Here is a 21,791-nt window from a genome sequence, read left to right on the forward strand (position 1 = left end):
AGTTTCAGTGCTGAGTAGAGTACAAGTAAGCCAAGTTGCTGTAGCTCGTTTCTCTGCATGTTGCTCGGTACTCGGTGCGCAGTGTGTTGTTTGAATGAAACAGCTATTTGGAAATTGATCTTAGACAGAGTGTTTCATACAGTGTGAACATGTAAACTGTGGGGCTTTGTCAGTACATGATTGTCTGTTCAAACATATATTGTGAGTCACCAAAGTACAAGATTTTGAAAATCACACAGTGCATGTCTGTTATGATGTTATTATAATGAATCTCTTTTTGAGAATAATCACAGATAATGACCACAATACAAGACTCTGAAGGTGGAATAAAAACTGCAGTGGGTGTTATGGGAATGTCAGAGAAACAGACCAATCAGGACCCACATGCAAAGGAAACAGTTGGACCAAAGGAGGTAGTAGAACAGGTAATTGCCCAGTCACAAGGCTTTAGTGAATCACTGACCTGTTTAGAGTGTGCTGGAGTTTTCCTACAGTGTAGAAAAACCTTTCATGTTGTTGAACCCACATTCACCTAAAGATGACCACATGTTAGACAGGGGACAGAAAGAGCCAATTCAATCAAAACATCTTAACATCTCAATTACAACATTATAAAAAGCTATTGTAAAGGAAACCAATATCAGAAAGACTCAACTAAGATAAAAAAGCTTAAAGAGAACAGGAGAAATGATTAAACACGCTGCTTCTCTCTCTCTCTCTCTCTCTCTCTCTCTCTTTCTCAGAAATCGGATGCAGGAGCAGGTGTAGGAGATCCGAGAGATACTAGTCCACATCCATCCTCTCCTGGTCAGTCCTGAACCCCACAGAAATGGAGCTTAAGCTGATAGCAGCTGAAGAACTTATAAGCAGTTCACACATTAGCAGATGAGCAGCAGAGCAAAAACTAAAACATTATCACTCACTGTAACATTATTAACCAGAAAACAAACAGCTAGAATTAAAAATTCATCACTCAGTAAATGTGAAACCACTGATCCATCACCAGCAGATTTTAAATGATAAACAGAGCTAAACTGGACAACAAAACTGAGCTAATTGTGGTGCTAACACTAGTTTACCTAGCAGTCTAACAGCTCAGTACAGAGTGGAAAAGGTTTTATTCTGTTTTTCTGTCACTCCAACACCAGCTGCTTCACTTTCTTCACTCAGATTGGAGTTTTGTTTGCTACACTTTTAGACTGTTAGTGGTGCATTAACTGTTAGCCTGTTAGTTCTTCACTTGATAGCTAAGATAACACATGTACTTAGTGCTAACAAGGACAGTAGCTTGGGGTTGTTATTTGTTCAAACACCAGCTTAGCTATCAGGCTAACAGCTCCACACAGCATGTTTTCCATTTTATTTGCTAAATTTTAAATTGCAATTTTAAATTGCTGTCATAATTTCTACAAAATCCAGGAAACTGTATTATAGCTATAACACCCAGTCCTACTGATGATACATGATCCATTCAGTCAGACAAATTTTCCTTTATTCACTCTTTCTTTCTTTCTTTCTTTCTTCTTTTATCAGATGATACAGCTGAAAGATCTCCTGCTCCTCAAACTTCATCCACTACAGCAGCTGCACTGGATACTGCACCAGCTCCTGATGCCTGTATGTCAGATCTGCTGATGGTTTGCTGCATATACTCAGTTCAGCCTTTACAGTATTATATAGGCTGAGCAGAAATGAGAAATGTTTACTGTGTGTATGTTTTCTAGCTTCTCCTGCTACTGGTGATGTAGCTGAGCCTCAACTTCAGCATCAGGAGAACCCAGAAGAAATGGCCAATAGTGAAGGAAAACACCAGAACTTCATCCAGGTAACCCACACTCACAGCTCCAACCAGAAAGCCTGTTCACAGCAGAGAGTCATCAAAATAAACACCAGAACAAGTCATGTAGCCTGTAACCAGTATTGTACTGCTGTGTTTACTGTTAGATCCCTGACAGAGAATTTATGACAGAATGAAATCACAGCTGTTATTTGTATATCAGCTCAGATCACACTGCTGTTTAAAACAGGTCACAGATTCACACAGTCCATGTTATTATGATGAGTCTCTGTTTGAGATTAATCACAGATAATGACCACACTACAGGACTCTGAAAGTGGAGAACAAAATGTAGTGGGTGTTCAAAATGAGCCTGAGGAACGGACAAAACAGGACACAGATACAACAAAAACAGACAGAACAAAGGAGGAAGAGGCAAAGATAACTGACCAATCAAAGGACAGATTTAGTGATGATGGAGCCTCACTGACCTGGAGATGACCACAAGTCAGTTTTAGACAGGAGGCAGAAAGAGACAATGTAATCGCAAACTTTGTTTAACATCTCAATCAGAACATAATAAAGAACTGTCATGAAGAAAATTGTGAGTTAATACAGTGATTTTTTAAAAACTAACTCTGAAATAGGCTGTAGAGACCATATTGTCCTACTGTGTACATCACCACCTGCTTTTAGTTTCAGTGCTGAGTAGAGTACAAGTAAGCCAAGTTGCTGTAGCTCGGTTTCTCTGCATGTTTGCTCGGTACTCGGTGCGCAGTGTGTTGTTTGAATGAAACAGCTATTTTGGAAATTGATCTTAGACAGAGTGTTTTCATACAGTGTGAACATTTAAACTGTGGGCTTTGTCAGTACATGATTGTCTGTTCAAACATATATTGTGAGTCACCAAAGTACAAGATTTTGAAAATCACACAGTGCATGTCTGTTATGATGTTATTATAATGAATCTCTTTTTGAGAATAATCACAGATAATGACCACAATACAAGACTCTGAAGGTGGAATAAAAACTGCAGTGGGTGTTATGGGAATGTCAGAGAAACAGACCAATCAGGACCCACATGCAAAGGAAACAGTTGGACCAAAGGAGGTAGTAGAACAGGTAATTGCCCAGTCACAAGGCTTTAGTGAATCACTGACCTGTTTAGAGTGTGCTGGAGTTTTCCTACAGTGTAGAAAAACCTTTCATGTTGTTGAACCCACATTCACCTAAAGATGACCACATGTTAGACAGGGGACAGAAAGAGCCAATTCAATCAAAAACATCTTTAACATCTCAATTACAACATTATAAAAAGCTATTGTAAAGGAAACCAATATCAGAAAGACTCAACTAAGATAAAAAAGCTTAAAGAGAACAGGAGAAATGATTAAACACGCTGCTTCTCTCTCTCTCTCTCTCTCTCTCTCTTTCTCAGAAATCGGATGCAGGAGCAGGTGTAGGAGATCCGAGAGATACTAGTCCACATCCATCCTCTCCTGGTCAGTCCTGAACCCCACAGAAATGGAGCTTAAGCTGATAGCAGCTGAAGAACTTATAAGCAGTTCACACATTAGCAGATGAGCAGCAGAGCAAAAACTAAAACATTATCACTCACTGTAACATTATTAACCAGAAAACAAACAAGCTAGAATTAAAATTCATCACTCAGTAAATGTGAAACCACTGATCCATCACCAGCAGATTTTAAATGATAAACAGAGCTAAACTGGACAACAAAACTGAGCTAATTGTGGTGCTAACACTAGTTTACCTAGCAGTCTAACAGCTCAGTACAGAGTGGAAAAGGTTTTATTCTGTTTTTCTGTCACTCCAACACCAGCTGCTTCACTTTCTTCACTCAGATTGGAGTTTTGTTTGCTACACTTTTAGACTGTTAGTGGTGCATTAACTGTTAGCCTGTTAGTTCTTCACTTGATAGCTAAGATAACACATGTACTTAGTGCTAACAAGGACAGTAGCTTGGGGTTGTTATTTGTTCAAACACCAGCTTAGCTATCAGGCTAACAGCTCCACACAGCATGTTTTCCATTTTATTTGCTAAATTTTAAATTGCAATTTTAAATTGCTGTCATAATTGAGAAACTGTATTATAGCTATAACACCCAGTCCTACTGATGATACATGATTCATTCAGTCAGACAAATTTTCCTTTATTCACTCTTTCTTTCTTTCTTTCTTTCTTCTTCTATTAGGTGATACAGCTGAAAGATCTCCTGCTCCTCAAACTTCATCCACTACAGCAGCTGCACTGGATACTGCACCAGCTCCTGATGCCTGTATGTCAGATCTGCTGATGGTTTGCTGCATATACTCAGTTCAGCCTTTACAGTATTATATAGGCTGAGCAGAAATGAGAAATGTTTACTGTGTGTATGTTTTCTAGCTTCTCCTGCTACTGGTGATGTAGCTGAGCCTCAACTTCAGCATCAGGAGAACCCAGAAGAAATGGCCAATAGTGAAGGAAAACACCAGAGTTTCATCCAGGTAACCCACACTCACAGCTCCAACCAGAAAGCCTGTTCACAGCAGAGAGTCATCAAAATAAACACCAGAACAAGTCATGTAGCCTGTAACCAGTATTGTACTGCTGTGTTTACTGTTAGATGTCTGACTGATATTTGTATCAGCCCATATATCATCACACTGCTGTTTAGAAGAGATCTTAAATTCACACAGTCCATGTTATTATGATGAGTGTGTGTTTGAGATTAATCTAACCACACTACTCGCCACATTACAGGGCTCTGAAAGGGGAGAACACAGTGTAACGCGTGTTGTGAACACGCCTGAGGAATGGACCAGTCAGGACAGAGATACAAAGAAAACAGACAAACCCAGGGAGGAAGTAACAAAGATAATTAACCAATCAAAAGGCCGATTTAGTGTATCACTGACCAATTGAGAGCATAGGGTGGATCGAAACAGTTTAATTAGTGTGATTAAATAAACAGCAAATCAAATCATGTAGCCTGTGAACATTATTCTGCTGTTTACTGTTAGACTCGTGTCTAAAATAGAACTGCTTCTGATGATTATTGAGTCATTAATTCATCAATAGAATTAACTGAAGTAACTGAACTCTCTGCTTCTCTCTGTGTGTCTTTCAATCTCAGAAACTGGATTCAGGAGGTGATGGAGGAAAGCTAAGAAATACCAGCTCACTATCGTCCTCTCCTGGTCAGTCCTGAACATCACAGCTTTACGCAACACAGTGATTACCTCACCATAACCAGTGATTACTATACAAAATACATTGTCACACATATTCTCTTCTCTCTTACTCTCGCAAAACAAACAGGCAGTATCTACAGAGCACCCATGCAGCAAGATGCTAATCAGGTAACAAACAAATACACAGATATGCAGAAAACCACAAAGTACATTTGTACTAAACACCCTTAAGATTACAAACTAGAGATGGGGACTCAAGTCAGCTACTCACACTTGAGACATAACAACCTGAGGAAAAAAAACAAGCACAAAACTGATTAAATTAGGAGCACCAACCTATGCAGTAAAAAAAAAACTTGAGACACGACTCTCACTTAGACTTAACTCACCTCTCACTCGCACTCCAGAGATTCAAGACTCAACTCAAACTCATATCCAAGAAACTCAATTCAGCTGGACTTGGGCCTCAGAGACTAAAGACTATTTTACCCCAGAGACTCAATTCAGACTCGCATCCCAGAGACTCAAGGGTCGACTTTGCCTTGCAACACAGAGACTCAAGACTTGACTCAGACTCGCAGCCCAGAGAGGAACATCCTAGAGACTCGACTCTGACTACCACTCCAAAGAGTCATAACTTGACTCAGATGTGCACCTCAGAGACTTGTGCCTGTGTCCAAGACACTTGAGACACAACCTGGACTTACAGCAAATCACGGCAACACCACACTTAGATACTCATTGTTAGGACTAACCAGAAAAGAGCAGGTACAAGTTAAATTTTATTTATTATTATTAGTTCATGACAGCCAGCTGCTCTGCCTCTATGCAGTCTTAATAGTCCCAAAAGACACGGCATGCTGAGAAGTGGTGACTTATTGAATGCCTCTGTTTTTCTTTTTGCCTGCAGAAATGCAATGAATGGGTCAACGGCCTTCCAACAGACCTAGAATCTGTTGCCCCTTCTGTGAAAAGCAGCCAGTCTAAAGATTTACCATTCAACTTTTCTGCAAGCAGGTGAAAGATGGCTCTAATAATATAATTGATAACAACATCATTGATAAAGTCTCTTTTTCAGATGTTCTGGCATTACTGATCTAAAGGAATGTTTATGTTTTTGTGGTTTTGGTGAGATGGAATTTTTGTGGGCTTCCAGGTTTCACATTTTCTAGTGTCTGTAATCTCAGATGAAGTTACTTAATAATAGTGACAGAAGTTTAGCTTCTAGTCTTTGAGATCTGCTTACACTTGCCTGCATTCTGGTGCCTTCTGATAAATGCCTTTAAACCAGGCTGGCACATTTTCAACTGCAGTCTAAGACCAGTTTTGGAGCAGTGGCAGCTACAAGCAGTAGTGCAATCCCAGCACAATTTCTACCACTTCAGTTTTACTAAGAAAGTGGTGTTGCTCCACATGTTTCTGTCTATAAAACAAAACAGACTTTAGGTTCTGGAAGAAACTGGATTGTTTCATTGTAAATAACCAGTGCAAAGTTCAGAATGATCTCAATGACTCTCAAGGACTTGAGGACCACCCTCACATGGTGTATATGCTTCTGTCAGTCATTGCTGTAGACAATGCCACATCATACAGTGCATGAAAAACTATTCACCCCCTTAAAGTTGTCATGTTTTATTATCATAGAACATTGAATCACAGTGGATTTGTTCTTTTTACACTGATCAACAAAACAGACTCAGATCAAGTGAAAACAGATCTCTTCAAAGTAATTAATTTAATAACATATGAAACAAAACATGAAGGGATAAAAAAAAAGTATTCATCCCCTCATGGCTCTCCTAAATTATCACTGCAGGTAATTGCTGTTAAGTCACATAATTAGTTAAATGGATATTTAAACTGGGTGTAGTTAAGGAGTTCCAAGTATTTATAGTCTGTATACACTCGTATATGGAAGGTCCAGCTTCTGGTGAGTCAATATTATAGTATTACCTACACTATGAAGAGAAAAGAATTCCACGACGTGATGGAAAATCACAAGTCAGGGTATGGATACAAGAACATTTCCTAGTAAGTGAATGGAGTTACAGTTAAAGCAATTGTTAAGAAATGGAAAGGCTATGGCATAGCTGCCAAGAAAATCTGCCGAGAAAATCTGCCAAGAACAGGCCATCCACAAAAACTGGCTGACAGAGTAAAATTAGATTCACTATGATTTAACATGTTATGATGCTTTTAAATACTTAATACTTTTTACAGGCACTGTACATGTGATATGGGAGTTAGTCCCATCAACCCTTGAAACATAGCGGATGCTATACACATTGTGAAGAGTGAGAGTCAAGCTTGTCATTAAGGTCTAGCTTGAGAGCTTGGTCAGAGGCAGTGTCTGGGAACACAGGGTCAGTGGTGGAGACCAACTGAGTGGGGTACTGGGAGGCTGGCAGGGCAGGAAACTGGGCAGCTGGCTGAGAGCAGAAGCAACAGAAGCAACCAATCATGAGAACAATCACGTGAATTGCTTTCTTGTAGGCTACAGAAATGGCAGAGCCTTTAGACAGTCAACAGACACAGTTTTGGAAAATGCTCCTAATAATAATGAATGCACAGCAATAAAGCTGTGTAAAGATTAAAGCCAGATCTGACCTACAGAAGTCACTCATGACTAACGCAGATGGAAACCAGACTGTGGGTGTTTAGGTTGCAGGTAGATTTTCTGCAGGAGCAGGATAAAATCTTGTGGGAGGGGGCGGGAGAGTAAAGCTGCTCCAGCAACAAAGGCCGGATGGATGGATGGATGGATGGATGGATAGATTGATCAGTTTATTAATTGCCGAAAGAAAGTGCAGAAGAGGCTGCAGTCAGGTCAGGTCTCCTTATGAGCAGACAGGCCTAGTTGTGACATCCTCAGGAGCATATGGGCCTGTTGTGATGTCCACACAGACAAACTGCTGTGATGTACTCTGAGGCAGGCAGTCACACCCTTAGCAAAAGATGGACCTGTAGTGATGTTTCCTAGGACACTAGGCTGCAGTTCAGAGCTAAGTGCCAACCAACTGGTGACCTCCCGGACACTAGGCTGCACTGATGAGCTGAGTGTCTGTCTGTCTCTGCTTTCTTGGACACCAGGTGGCACTTTAATCTGCAAATCAGTTAGACTGTCCAGGAAGCCTGTTGTGTCTTCGTCCGCCCTCTCCAGTAAACTGTTGGGTTCGAACTGATTGACAGCACATGGACTGAACACAGGCATCCCCCCAGAATTTATCTCCACAGTCGGGAAAACCTCAGTATCAGGAGACTGAATTATCTTCAGTGGGTGTGGTTTCAGTGGCATCAGTAGTAGTTAGAAAAATCATTTTCCAGTTCATGTTCATCCATCTACAGTTCATCCTCCCCATCATACTCACACTGAAGCTTCCCGGCCTTAAGAACAGAAAGAAGATGATCTGTGTTTTCTTCCTGGGAAGAAATTGGACTTGTTGCATTTTTGTTTGGTCATGCATTCTGAAATGCTGGAGGCATGGAAGCAGAATGCAAGTCCATGGTGACAGAAGCAAAATTGCAAATATTCAAAACATATATTTATATATAAATAATATATTCAGATGAATATTTTACACTCAGCCATGTATGTTGAAGCAGAAGTTTACATGTTCTCTGTCATTTTTTGATGCGTTTAATTAGTAATGCTGTTCTCCCCAGTTACTAGATCCTCCATGTCTCCTCTTGCTCCCCTTCATTGCTCACCTCATTGCTAATATGAAATGTAGTACATTTTACAAATGACTGTCCCATCTCTGATCTCCAGTCATGATATATTTGTCTGAATTACATGTTTGTAACCCAGCAGACAAACCAGTTATAATATAACAATAATATAACACATAATAGAAATATTGATGGCAGGTGAGACAAATTTTACCATTTTATGACTGGACACTATTTTGTTTTACTCATTGTAATGTTCATGTTTCAGTGATGTGTAAACAGCATCCGAATTTGAGCACTTTACATCCGTTAGTAACTCCCCTGAATATTTTGCTGATATTTTGTCGGGTTCTGAGATATATTAGACCTCTCATGCAAACTGCGTACCTTCTGAACCAAAGTGTTGTGGATTTTAGCGATTACTCTCATCTAGTGGTCTGACTATTGTTCATGAAGGCCTTGCTAATGAGCTGATGAGCTGAATCAGGTGTGTTTAATGAGGCAGTGTGCGGAAGTACACCAAGGCATGTGGGGTGCTCCCGGTCAGATCTTTAGAACGTAGAGCAGGTACACTGTCCGGGAAGCCTGCTGTGTTGTTTTCAGCCCTCTCTAGTAAACCACTGGGTTTGAGCTGATTGACAGCTCATGGACTGAGCACTGGTAGTAGAGGTCTGCAAGGGACTATTTTTTCAGTCCTGCTCCCGTGAGATTCATCCCGGATTCATCAGAATCATTTCTCCTGAAATGATTTGTCCCACTCCCACCCGCACAGTCCCACACACATCCAATATCTGACACAATCTATTCACAAATACATTATCCTCTGCTGAAATAACACGGCAGTCATGGTCATCAGGCTCACTGCCTTACACAGCATTTATTCCCAGTAAACACAAAGCAGGAATTAAACCACAGAGCAGTTATTTTTGGTGGTTTGCTGGGCAGATGTGGTCGTCCGCAGCATCTCTCTAATGCCTGATTCACACATGCTGCCTCTATGAGTGATGCAGCAGTTTGCGCCGCCTTTCATACATACAGTGTTTGTGCTGCGGAGCGGAGGAAATCTATTTGCAGCTCGAAATGTTTAACTAGTATTTCATCATAAATTACATAAAAACGCTTTTTAAGTTTTTATACAATCTTCTTTTTTATTTTCATGGCTTATTTCAGTGTATTTCAGCCTGTTTGAAAGCCCTGACCCCTTAACATGGGCGCCGAAATGAAAAGCAAGACTTTGCATCACTCGGGCCACGTAAAAGCAATAGGTGTCAATCAGACCTATGAGGATTTGCGTGTTGTTCACGTGATTGGTTGCTGGAGAATGACTTTATTAATTTCAACAGTTTTACTGTTATATCATTTACATATATGATTTAGTGATGGTTCTACTTTATTCAGGCTATTTATTAATTAATTTATTAATTTCTCTATATGCGTGCTTCCGCCCGCTCCCGCCTGAAGGGGTACGATTTCCGCCCGTTTCAGTAGTGACCTTGCTAATAGTAATTTGAAATATCCTTCTACACTTCATGTCTTCTTGGCTGTCAAAGATTTTTGAAAGATTATATCTGCCTATTCTAAAGCTTCTACCCTGAAAAAAGTCCCTACAAACAGTGCTTTAACTGTGTCCAGTGGAATCGGGCAAGCTAAATGCTGAAAATACAGTCTGTAATGCATGATGAATCCCTCACACACTGAATCCTCCCCTTTATACTCACATGGGCTGGCTAGCAAAGAGGGCACAACAAAAGACTTCCTGCCCTGGAGAACAGAAAGATCTTGTAGATCTTGAAAGATCTTGCATGCTTTAATGTCGGAGGCATGGAGGCAGGATGCAAATGCAAGTGTTCTTTATTAAAGTTCATCATGAGAGAAGCAATATTGTACTTAATGTAATACATTTTGTCTCGTCCCTGTTCCTCAGTCCTAATGTATTTGTCTGAATTGCATGTTTCTAACCCAGCAGACAAACCATTCAGAAACATAATAGAAGTGGTGATGACAAATTTCTACTTTATCCTTTTATGACTGGACACTTTATATTCAGTTTTGCTCATTGTAATGTTCATGTTTCAGTGGTGTCTGTACAGCATCTGAATCTGGGCGCTTTACATCCTTTAGTGACTCTCCTGAAAGTTGCCTCAGGTAAGGTGTGATAGGCTTTTCTAAAGATAACCTCTTAACTGTTACCCCTTTTTGCACATTTTTGCCTGTGATGGTATACCCAGAATAAAGGGGGCTCTGTTCCCATTTACTTTGGCTACCATCATGGTCTTCATCTCTTTTGAAAAGTAACATGGCTCAAGTTTTTTTCCCCCCACGGTCAGAATTATTATATGAATTACTGACACAGAGTAACAGAGGCTAGAATAATTTCTTTCTGCCTTTTTACTCATTGATCTCTACACTGATTAATGCCCATTCCTCTAGGTTCGCTGGCCTTCTTCACTTTACAAACACAACTGAGCCACAGCACAACCTGTACCTTGCAGATTTGCTAGTGTTTGCTCGTTCGGTGCTTATGTTGCAATATGGATAATCATAACTGCTGTGAACAACGGATAATAAAATGGTTTGTGGGTTTTGAATCCTGAGATTTCACGATTTCTAACAGTATATTGCATCACCATATTGCTGGAAGATTTGATGCACAGAAAGGATTTTTAAAACCTGAAAGCGAACAATAGAAGTGTGTCATTACCTGTACAATGATACAGAAAAGTTTAAAATAAGTAAATCATTGTAGCTGAAGAAACTAACAGCTTAATCTTCATCACCATGAAAACAATACAGTATTTGTTTTAAAGAGTCACTTTTCCTGCACCAACAGTGTTTTTGTTCTCTGACAACTTTAGCAAGAATGTAATTAAATCCAGTGTTAACTATTAAAACATGATTCTACCTTTGAATTTAGGCAATAACTAATGTGGAATATGGTAATGTTTGGAATTGTCCAATCCCTGTACACCAGTCCTAATATATTGTCTGAATTAATGTTTAACTCAGTACACAAACCAGCCGCCCTGCCTCCAAACCAAACAGGCCATACAAAGCTAATAAGGTAAGCAATTGTTTTGAAACACTAACTTTGCTAATTAATAAACTTTGTATTTTGTCTGACCAGTTAAAGAAGAGTCATATAATCTATGTTTGTAGTTATTTGTTAATACACAGACAGTAGAGAACAATGTAGAATCTAACCTGACATGTCGGACAAATGACAAACTTTAAACCTGAATGTCCAATAAATGAATTCCAATACTTTTACCACGTTACCCATGTTTGCAAGGATAATAAATTCACTGTGAATCCTTTAAAGTAAAACTTATCACATATAATATACTGGTATGAGTTCTTAAAAACATACTGAATGGTGGTTTCCTCTCCCAGTTTTTCATATCTTGTACTTTATCCTCTATTGTACAATTCTGCATGAATCTTGATTGATGCGTTCAGAAACTGACACTTCTGGGCTCTTCAGTAAGAGCAAAGTGAATGTAATAGAAAATAAGAAATGAAAATTTACATGTATTAAGCCACTGGCTTTATTTGGACCTTTTTGACAGGCTGACCGTTTTAACTCAAGATGGAAGTCTAAAAAAGTCAGATGTTATGACTCGAAGAACTTCAGAACACATAATAATGATGACAGGTGAGACGAATCTCTACAATTACCCTTTTATGTCGGGACATTTTTTATTCAGTTTTACTCAGTGATGTTTATGTTTTATGTTTTTATATTAACTTGAGTCCTTTACTAAACCCACTGAAAGTCATTTCAGGTAAGTTTTCTAATAAGTGAATCACAATCAATCAAACTGACGTCTTAATGCTCATCACTATGAAAGTAACACAGAATATTTTTTTAGGCGAACAAAAAAGAAAATATAAATGACGGAAATGCAGGACAACAATCTATATCTAGAAATTGTGTTTAAAAAATATACATCAAAATAAGCCAAAGCATTTTGACCTCTCATAGATAAAGCATAGAAAGTTGATATCTTGAAAATGTATGGAATGTTTTATTAGACAGTAGGTGAACAGTCGCTTACCGTAGTCAACATGCAAGAAGCATGAGAAATGGCCAGACAAAGACCTGAGAGAGGGCCAAATCATTATGGCCAGACAACTGGGTCACAGCATCTTTGAAGTGGCTAGACTTATGAGGTGTTCCTGGTCAGCAGTGGTGAGCACATACTGACAGTGATCCAGGGAAGAACAAAGCATGAACTGGCGGCAATCAATGCTCATCAATGCATGAGGGCAAAGAAGGCTATCCTGTCTGGTCCAAACCGACAGAGGAGCTACTGTGGCACAAGTCACAGAAATTTCTACTGATGGTTACGGGAGGCAAGTGTCACAACACATAGTACATCAGTACATGGTCAGAGCGCCCATGCTAACCCCTGTCTATCAAAAGCACCTACAATGGGCTGGTGAACATCAGCATTGGACCTTGGAGCTCCAATTTACCTACCTGTGATTTTCTTTTTATTTTCATTTTTTCAAAGCCCATGTCAAACCTAGATTGGAGCTACTCAAGAGATTATATCCTGCAGTTACAAGTTTAAGTTTTAGCTTCTTTAACTAATAATGTGTCTGTATTTTTATTTAGGTTTCCCATGGAAATGACACGAGACAAGCAAAAATGCACAAGCACTCCCCAGCAGGAGTTCCACAGTAAAGATGAAAAGCAGACGAAAAGCATTTGGACTGAACCGGGTAATTAAAACCCACATTTATGCCTAAAATTAGATCTCTAGTATAGACAGTTAGATATAGGACCGACAGTCTCTTGGACTGACATTACCATAGCTCTTCATTTTTACATTATGTGCAGGCAGATTATTTCACTCTATTTAGATACACTGCTGTTCAGTACTGGTTACACACTAGCGTTTAGCCTCAAAAACAAAAGACTGTTTTCTGTCGGATTGAAAAAGACGCAATGAAGCTTGTGCTAAAAACAGGTAAAAGCACCAGACATTCAACTTGCTTTTCCATTCTTGGCAAATATTTTATATAATATTCATTGCAGCCCATTCCCAGCAGCAGTAGTTGGTTTTGTTTAGCTCTTTTGTCATGTGAAGTTTACTGACAGCTTTACGCCACACAGTGATATAAACAGTGAAAGGTCTACATGATACATTCAGTCACACACATTAACCGATTCTCTTCTCTCTTAATGTCTGTGTATTATTCCAGCTCTTGTTAATGAAAACCTAGATGAGGTACTGAGTCAGTGTACAGAGAGCACAGAAGAAACAGGCAGCATCTCCACAGCATTCATGCAGCAAGATATTAATGAGGTAACACACACAAATACACAGATATGCAGAAAACCACAAAATACATTTGCACTGAACACCCTCAAGATTACAAACTAGGGATGGGGACTCAAGTCAGCTACTCACACTTGAGACGTAACACTCAAGAATGTTCAGCCTGAGAAAAAAAACAAGAAGAAAACTGATTAAATTAGGAGCACCAAACAATGCAGTAAGGGAAAATCTCAAGACTTGACTCTGAACTACACCCAGAGACCTGACTCTCCTCTCACTCGCACTCCAGAGATTCAAGACTCAACTAAGACTGGTATCCCAGAGGCTCAACTCAACTCACACCTCAGAGACTTAGGACTCAGACTTGCATCCCAGAGACATGAGACTTGTACTTGCACCCCTGAGCCTCAAGAAATGACACAGACTCACACCCCAGAGACTTGACCTGCCTCTCACTCACAGTCCAGAGATTCAAGACCCAACTAAGACTGGTATCCCAGAGTCTCAACTCAACTGAACTTGGACCTCAGAAACTCAAGACTCGCACTTCCTCCCCAGAGACTCAAGACGCTACTATTGTACCCCAGAGACTCAACTCAGACTCACATCCCAGAGACCCAAAGACTCAAGACTTAACTGAGACTTGCAGCCCCAAGAGGCACATCCCAGAGACTTAACTCCGACTAGCACTCCAGGGAGTCAAGACTTGCACCTCATAGACTCATGCTTGTGTCTGAGACAACTGAGACACAACTTGGACTTGCATCAACTCATGACCATTTCGGTCAGACACTAAGTAATAAGTGGTCATGCCACAGCAAATCAAGGTAACACACCACACTTAGATACTCATCGTCAGGGCAAACCAGATAAGAACAGGTAAAAGTTTAATTTGACTTCACAAACAACATGAAGTGTTCAGATGATTTTGAGTGTGGTATAGCTTTGGAGATAATGCTTGGACCATCTGTATAGGTTTACTGTACATGTGCGTTTGTGTTTTGGCAGTTCCCAGTTTTATTTTACTTATCTGAATGAGCTCAGTGTTCAAATTTAATGGGGATATAAGTAAGATATAGTTGCATTCTCTGGCTGCTGAAAGCGTCTTTAATCTTAGAAAAGGTCAATTAAAGTGTAAATGATATATATTCAGTTTCATATGAATACTTCTTTACTAACTTGTGTTTCTTTATCACCTATGTTTATCATCATCATTATTATTATCATCATTATTATTATTGTTGTTGGTTCATGACTGCCTCTGTGCACTCTTAATAGTCCCGAAAGATACACTATGCCAAACAGTATAACTATTGAATGCCTCTGTTTTTGCCTGCAGACATGCAACGAATGGGTCAAAAGCCCCCCATCAGACCCAAGATCTGTTGCCCCTTCTATGAAAACCAGCCCTTTTGAAGATTTCCCACCCAACTTTTCTGCGAGCAGGTGAAAGATGGCTCTAATAATACAATAGATAATAACATAATTGATAACGTCTCTATTTCAGATGTTCTATCATTATTGATCCAAAGGAATCTTTGTTTTTGTGGTTTTTGGTGAGATGGTATTCCAGGTTTCAGGTATTCTAGTGTCCGTAATCTCAGTTGAAGTTACTTAATAATAGTGACAGAAGTTTAGCTTCCAGTCATTACAAACTGCTTGCACTTGCCTGCATCCTTTTGGTGAGTACACATTTTCAACTGCAGTCCAAGATCAGTTTTGGGGTAGTGCCAGCTACAAACATTGCCAGCACAATTTCTACCACTTCATTTTTACTAACAACTACAACAAACAATTCTACTTCTATAGCACCTCTCATATAAAAACATGCAGCTCAAACTGCTTCACAATTAAATAAAATAAAATAGCAATATCATGTATGTAAAACAGTAAATAGCAAAGGAAAATTTTAGTTGTGCTGTAGAATCTTGCACAATATTTTCTGGCTAATGTACTGCTCTGGACAGTCACCCCCTTTGTAGTGAGATCAGTCGGAGAGCTGGAAAGGTCCAAATAATCTCAATGACTCAAGGACTTGAGGACCACACTCACATGTTGCATATGCTGCTGTCAGTCATTGCTGTAGAGGATAATGCCACAGCATGCAGTACATAAAAAAAACTATTCACCCTTCTTGAAGTTATGGTTTATTATCATACAACACTGAATAACAGTTGTTTTTTACAGTGATCAACAAAACAAACTCTTTTATGTGAAAGTGAAAAGAGGTCTCTTCAAAGTAATTTAAAATAATTACAAATATAAAACAAAGTATCCATCCCCCTTATGACTCTTCTAAATTATCACTGCAGGCAATTGCTGTTAAAAGTCAGATAATTAGTTAAATGGAAATTTTAACTGTGTGTAGTTAAGCAATTCCAAGTATTTATAGTACGTATACACTCGTACATGGAGATCCAAATTCCGATGAGTCAGTATTATAGCATAACCTACACCATGAAGAGAAAAGAATATTCAAAGTGATTCCATGACAAGGAAAAATGACATGTCAGGAAACAAGGATACAAGAACATTTCCTTTTCAGAGTGGCAAAAAGAAAGCTGGTGTTAAACAACCCTTACATGACCTCTTGACTAGGGTTCTATGGTCTGATGAGACTGAATTCCACCACACATCATCATAAACACAACATCCTCACTGTGAAATCTGGTGGTGGTAGCATCATGTTGTGGGAATGCAAGAGGTCATTTAAGGCTTGTGAGGATAGAACGAATGCAGCATGATGCAGGGAAATCCTGAAGAGAAGATTTGTCTTCCAGCACAACATTTATACAAGCATACAGCCAAAGCTTCACAGCCTGGTCAGAGACAGTGGTGGGGAACACAGGATCAGTGGTGGAGACCAGTTGAGTGGGGTACTGGGAGGCTGGCAGTGGCAACCAAGTGGTGGCCTCCCAGACACTAGGCTGCACTGGTTAGCTGAGTGCCTGCCTGCCTCTGCTTTCTTGGACACCAGGTGGCCATTTAAGCTGCAGAGCACGTAGGCTGTCCAGGAAGCCTGTTGTGTCTTTGTCCACCTTCTCCAGTAAACTGTTGGGTTTGAACTGATTGACAGCACATGGACTGAACACAGGCATCCCCCCAGAATTTATCTCCACAGTCGGGAAAACCTCAGTATCAGGAGACTGAATTATTTTCAGTGGGTGTGGTTTAGTGGCATCAGTAGTAGATAGAAATAAGCTTTTCCAGTTCATCCATCTACAGTTCATCCTCCCCTTATACTCACACTGAGGCTTCTTGGCCTGAAGAACGGAAAGACGATCTTCCATGTTTTCTTCCTGGGCAGGAATCCAACTTGTTTTCTTATTTGGTCATGCATTCTGAAGCGTTGGAGGCGTGGAGGCAGGATGCAAGTCCATGGTGACAGAAGCAAAATCACATCACAAATATTTAAAAATATATATTCATATATAAATAATACATATTCAGAGGAATATTTTACACACAGCCATGTACATTGAAGCAGGGGTTTACTGTTCTTTGCGATTTTTGATGGATTTAATTGGTAATGCTGTTCTCCAGCTATTCTAGACCTCATTGCTAAAATGTAATACAGTACATATTGGAAATCACTGTCCTGTCACTCTTCTCCAGTCCTAATATATTTGTCTGAATCACATGTTTGTAACCCAGCAGACAAACAAGTCAGAAATATAGCAGAAATGATGATGACAGGTGAGACAATCTCTTATTTACCTTTTATGACTGGACACTTTTAATTCAGTTCTACTCATTGTGATATGTTCATGTTTCAGTGGTGTCTATACAGAATCAGATTTTGGGTGTGTTACATCTGTTAGTAACTCCCCTGAAAATTGCTCCAGGTAAGATGTGATATGCTTTTCTAAATTAAAGTCTTAACTGTCGCAGCTTTTTTACTCATTGATCTCTATACTGATCTATGATGATTCCTCTAGGTTTGCTGGCCTACTTCACTTTAAAACACAACTGAGCTACAGCACAACATGTATTTTGCAGATTTGCTGGCGTTTACTCGTTCGATGCTTATGTTGTAAATGAGGTGATCATCACGGCTGTGAAGAACACATCATAAAATGCTTTGTGGATTTTGAATCCTGAGATTTCACGCTTTAACAGTATATTGCATCACCGTATTGCTGGAAGATTTGATGCAATATGATTTTTAAAACCTAAAGGCGAACAATGGAGGTGTGTCATTACCTGTACAGTGATACAGAAACGTTTAAAATAAGTAAATCATTGTAGCTGAAGAAACCAACAGCTTAAACTTCATCACCATGAAAGCAATACAGAATCTTTTTTAAGGTAAATAAAAAACATGTAAATGAAGGAAATGCAGGAAGACAATCTATAATTCTACATTAGTATCTAGAAACATGATACACTGAGCCAACAGTATGATCACTCACAGATGAACCAAAGAAGTTTGTTCTTTGTGATTTTGATGGATTGAACTGGTAATGCTCTTCACTACACTGTCTAGATCTTCCATGTCTCCTCTTGTTCCCCCTCATTACTCACCAGCAGCTCAACACGGAGTCACTTTTTCTTCCACCAACAGTGTTTTTGTTTCTCTGACAACTTTAGCAAGAATGTAATTAAATCCAAAATTAACTATTAAAACATGATTCTACCTTTGAATTTAGGCAATAACTAATGTGGAATATGGTATTGTTTGGAAATGACTGTCCAATCCCTGTGCACCAGTCCTAATATATTGTCTGAATTAATGTTTGTAGCACACGAACCAGTCGCCCTGCCTCCAAACCAAACAAGCCATGCAAAGCTAATAAGGTAAGCAATTGTTTTGAAACACTAACTTTGCTAATTAATAAACTTTGTATTTTGTCTGACCGGTTAAAGAAGATTCATATAATCAATGTTTGTAGTTATTTGTTAATACAAAGACAGTAGAGAACAATGTTGAAACTTACCTGACATGTCCTGACATGTTGTGCAAATAACTTGAAACCTAAATGTCCAGTAAATGAATTCCAATACTTTTACCACTTTACCCATGTTTGCAAGGATAATAAATTCACTGTGAACATTTCAAAATAAAACTTTAAAATACAATTCAATTAAATCAATGATCTGTCAAGTACATTCTAATAAAGTGAGGTATCAAAAAAATATACTGGTATGAGTTCTTAAAAACATACTGAATGGTGGTTTCCTCTCCCAGTTTTTCATATCTTGTACTTTATCCTCTATTGTACAATTCTGCATGAATCTTGATTGATGCGTTCAGAAACTGACACTTCTGGGCTCTTCAGTAAGAGCAAAGTGAATGTAATAGAAAATAAGAAATGAAAATTTACATGTATTAAGCCACTGGCTTTATTTGGACCTTTTTTTTCAGGCTGACAGCTTTAACTCAAGATGTAAGTCTAAAGAAGACGGACGTTATGACTCAGAGAGCTTTAGAACATGTAACAGTGATGATGACAGGTGAGACTAATCTCTACATTTACCCTTTTATATCTGGACATTTTTTATTCAGTTTTACTCAGTGATGTTTATGTTTTATGTTTTTATATTAACTTGAGTCCTTTACTAAACCCACTGAAAGTCGTTTCAGGTAAGTTTTCTTTTCCGTTTTTTTATTAAAATAAGTGAATCAACAATCAAATCAAACTGACGTCTTAATGCTCATCACTATGAAAGCAACACAGAATATTTTTCAAGGCGAACAAAAAAGAAAATATAAAGGACGGAAATGCAGGACAACAATCTATATCTAGAAATTGTGTTTAAAAAAATATACATCAATATAAGCCAAAGCATTTTGACCTCTCATAGATAAAGCATAGAAAGTTAATATCTTGTCAATGTATGGAATGTATTATTAGACAGTAGGTGAACAGTCGCTTACCGTAGTCAACATGCAAGAAGCATGAGAAATGGCCAGACAAAGACCTGAGAGAGGGCCAAATCATTATGGCCAGACAATTGGGTCAGAGCATCTTTGAAGTGGCCCGATGACAGCTGGGATAGGCTCCAGCACCCCACCGCGACCCAGAAGGATAAGCGGTTTAGATGATGGATGGATGGTTACGGGAGGCAAGTGTCTCAACACATAGTACATCAGTACATGGTCAGAGCGCCCATGCTAACCCCTGTCTATCAAAAGCACCTACAATGGGCTGGTGAACATCAGCATTGGACCCTGGAGCTCCAATTTACCTACCTGTGATTTGCTTTTTATTTTTTCAAAGCCCATGTCAAACCTAGATTGGAGCTACTCAAGAGATTATATCCTGCAGTTTAGGTTTTAGCGTCTTTAACTAATAATGTGTCTATTTTTATTTAGGTTTCCCATGGAAATGACACGAGACAAGCAAAAATGCACAAGCACTCCCCAGCAGCAGTTTCCAAGTAAAGATGAGGAGGTGAGCGTTATATTGTAGAGTATCTTTTGAGTACAGGGACAGTGAAAATCAACATTTTGTATACATTTGAATAAAACGGTAAAGATACAGGACAGCACTGGCAAAAATCCTAGCACAGAATATTCCTTGATGCACCCTCAATATGTCTGAAGTTAACCTTCAGTTTACTAAGGTTTACTGTAGCCTTGGCATTTGAAATTGGACAAGAAACATGATTTTAAGAAGGACCTTCTTTAAAAACAAACTTTGTTTTTTGTGCTGATGGCAAACGGAACCAGACGCTTGCAGATGAGGCTTGAGTTAAGAGCTTTAGTAACAAAGGGATGAACAGGCAAGGAAAGAACGCTCAGTATGCTCATGCTAAGATGATAATTCATAAATAACTAAACTAAAGCCCAGGCTTATATACTAAACTATCAAAGGCGTGAAATGAGGAAAAGGTGTGTGTGATGAGAAGTCTGGTGAGGATGAGCACTGATAGATTGGTCTGTTGGAGTCCAGAGTCATGTAAGGCGTGACATTTTTCATGAACTCTGGTTTGTATTCATTTTATTCATTTACTTTTTATTTACCTTTTTAATTTTACAATATTACTCTTGCTTCGCTATCCTTTGTGAAAAAAGCAGAGACCACCCTTTAAGTGGTCATGAAGTAAAAGTTATTCATTTTTCAGGAGAAATTTCTGAGGTTAGATATAAGGTAATGCAATTGCAGAAGGAAGGAGAGCATCAAATGAAATGAAGTGAAAAAACAGAAATTTCCAAAACTGGGGTTCAAAAAAACATTTTTAAAGTTATGGGAAAAAGCTGTAATGGTCACAGCTTTGTAAACACGTTATCAGAATTAAAAAGGGGAGAACCATCCACTAAGAGTGTTTTGACCTGTTTACTCTACCCAGCGCTTTAAAAAAAAAAGAAAGAAAGAGAACAACACAATATATAGAACATTATAGCTTAGTCAGTTCATTCTCAATGTCTTTCCAAAAGTTCATTCAGCCTTTGAGTCCATAAAAACAAAAGAATTGGATAGTTCTCACCAGACTAATTGTCCTTTGAATCTATTCTTTATCCCAGTCCAGTCTATGAATCCTGTGTATCATGAAATTGAAGGAAAGTCCAAATTGCAATGGTCCCCATTCTAAGCCGATGTGAGCCAATGTAGAGATTAAAGCAGATTTGTCCAAACAAATGAGAGAAACAAACAAAACACTTCCACTAGCCTACAATGCTACCTCTTGTATCCCCTTTTGGCTTGTAAACTGATCTCCTCCCGCAGCACTGCCACTTAGTGGATGGGGTAGGAATTACCACAAGAGAAAGCAAAAAATGGAAACTGACTTTTGGTCTGCAGAGTATTGTATATGAAAAGTGCTAGACTTTTACAGCAATTAATTAATTAATTAATTCATGATAATTATGATCATAATGAATAGATTTAACAAAAATGTTTATATTCAGAATATTTTTACAG

General features: G+C 38.9%; 1 protein-coding gene across 1 annotated transcript in view; it reads left to right on the forward strand.

Annotated features, from left to right (window-relative positions):
- Positions 1 to 265: 265 nt before the first annotated feature.
- LOC118800109 overlaps positions 266 to 21,791 on the forward strand; it is a 32,391-nt gene continuing 10,865 nt past the window's right edge. Inside the window, exons 1-18 of the mRNA XM_036560254.1 lie at positions 266 to 425; positions 744 to 807; positions 1,534 to 1,617; positions 1,725 to 1,825; positions 2,786 to 2,899; positions 3,216 to 3,279; positions 3,994 to 4,077; positions 4,185 to 4,285; positions 4,915 to 4,978; positions 5,100 to 5,140; positions 5,883 to 5,989; positions 10,718 to 10,786; positions 11,648 to 11,702; positions 12,208 to 12,293; positions 13,260 to 13,366; positions 13,850 to 13,953; positions 19,292 to 19,380; positions 20,243 to 20,321. Of these exons, the coding sequence (XP_036416147.1) occupies positions 297 to 425; positions 744 to 807; positions 1,534 to 1,617; positions 1,725 to 1,825; positions 2,786 to 2,899; positions 3,216 to 3,279; positions 3,994 to 4,077; positions 4,185 to 4,285; positions 4,915 to 4,978; positions 5,100 to 5,140; positions 5,883 to 5,989; positions 10,718 to 10,786; positions 11,648 to 11,702; positions 12,208 to 12,293; positions 13,260 to 13,366; positions 13,850 to 13,953; positions 19,292 to 19,380; positions 20,243 to 20,321 (1,542 nt within the window). The 5' untranslated portion in view covers positions 266 to 296. The remainder of the gene's footprint in view (positions 426 to 743; positions 808 to 1,533; positions 1,618 to 1,724; positions 1,826 to 2,785; positions 2,900 to 3,215; positions 3,280 to 3,993; positions 4,078 to 4,184; positions 4,286 to 4,914; positions 4,979 to 5,099; positions 5,141 to 5,882; positions 5,990 to 10,717; positions 10,787 to 11,647; positions 11,703 to 12,207; positions 12,294 to 13,259; positions 13,367 to 13,849; positions 13,954 to 19,291; positions 19,381 to 20,242; positions 20,322 to 21,791) is intronic.

This window comes from Colossoma macropomum, unplaced genomic scaffold, assembly GCF_904425465.1.
Source record: "Colossoma macropomum unplaced genomic scaffold, Colossoma_macropomum, whole genome shotgun sequence".
Classification (NCBI taxonomy): domain Eukaryota; kingdom Metazoa; phylum Chordata; class Actinopteri; order Characiformes; family Serrasalmidae; genus Colossoma; species Colossoma macropomum.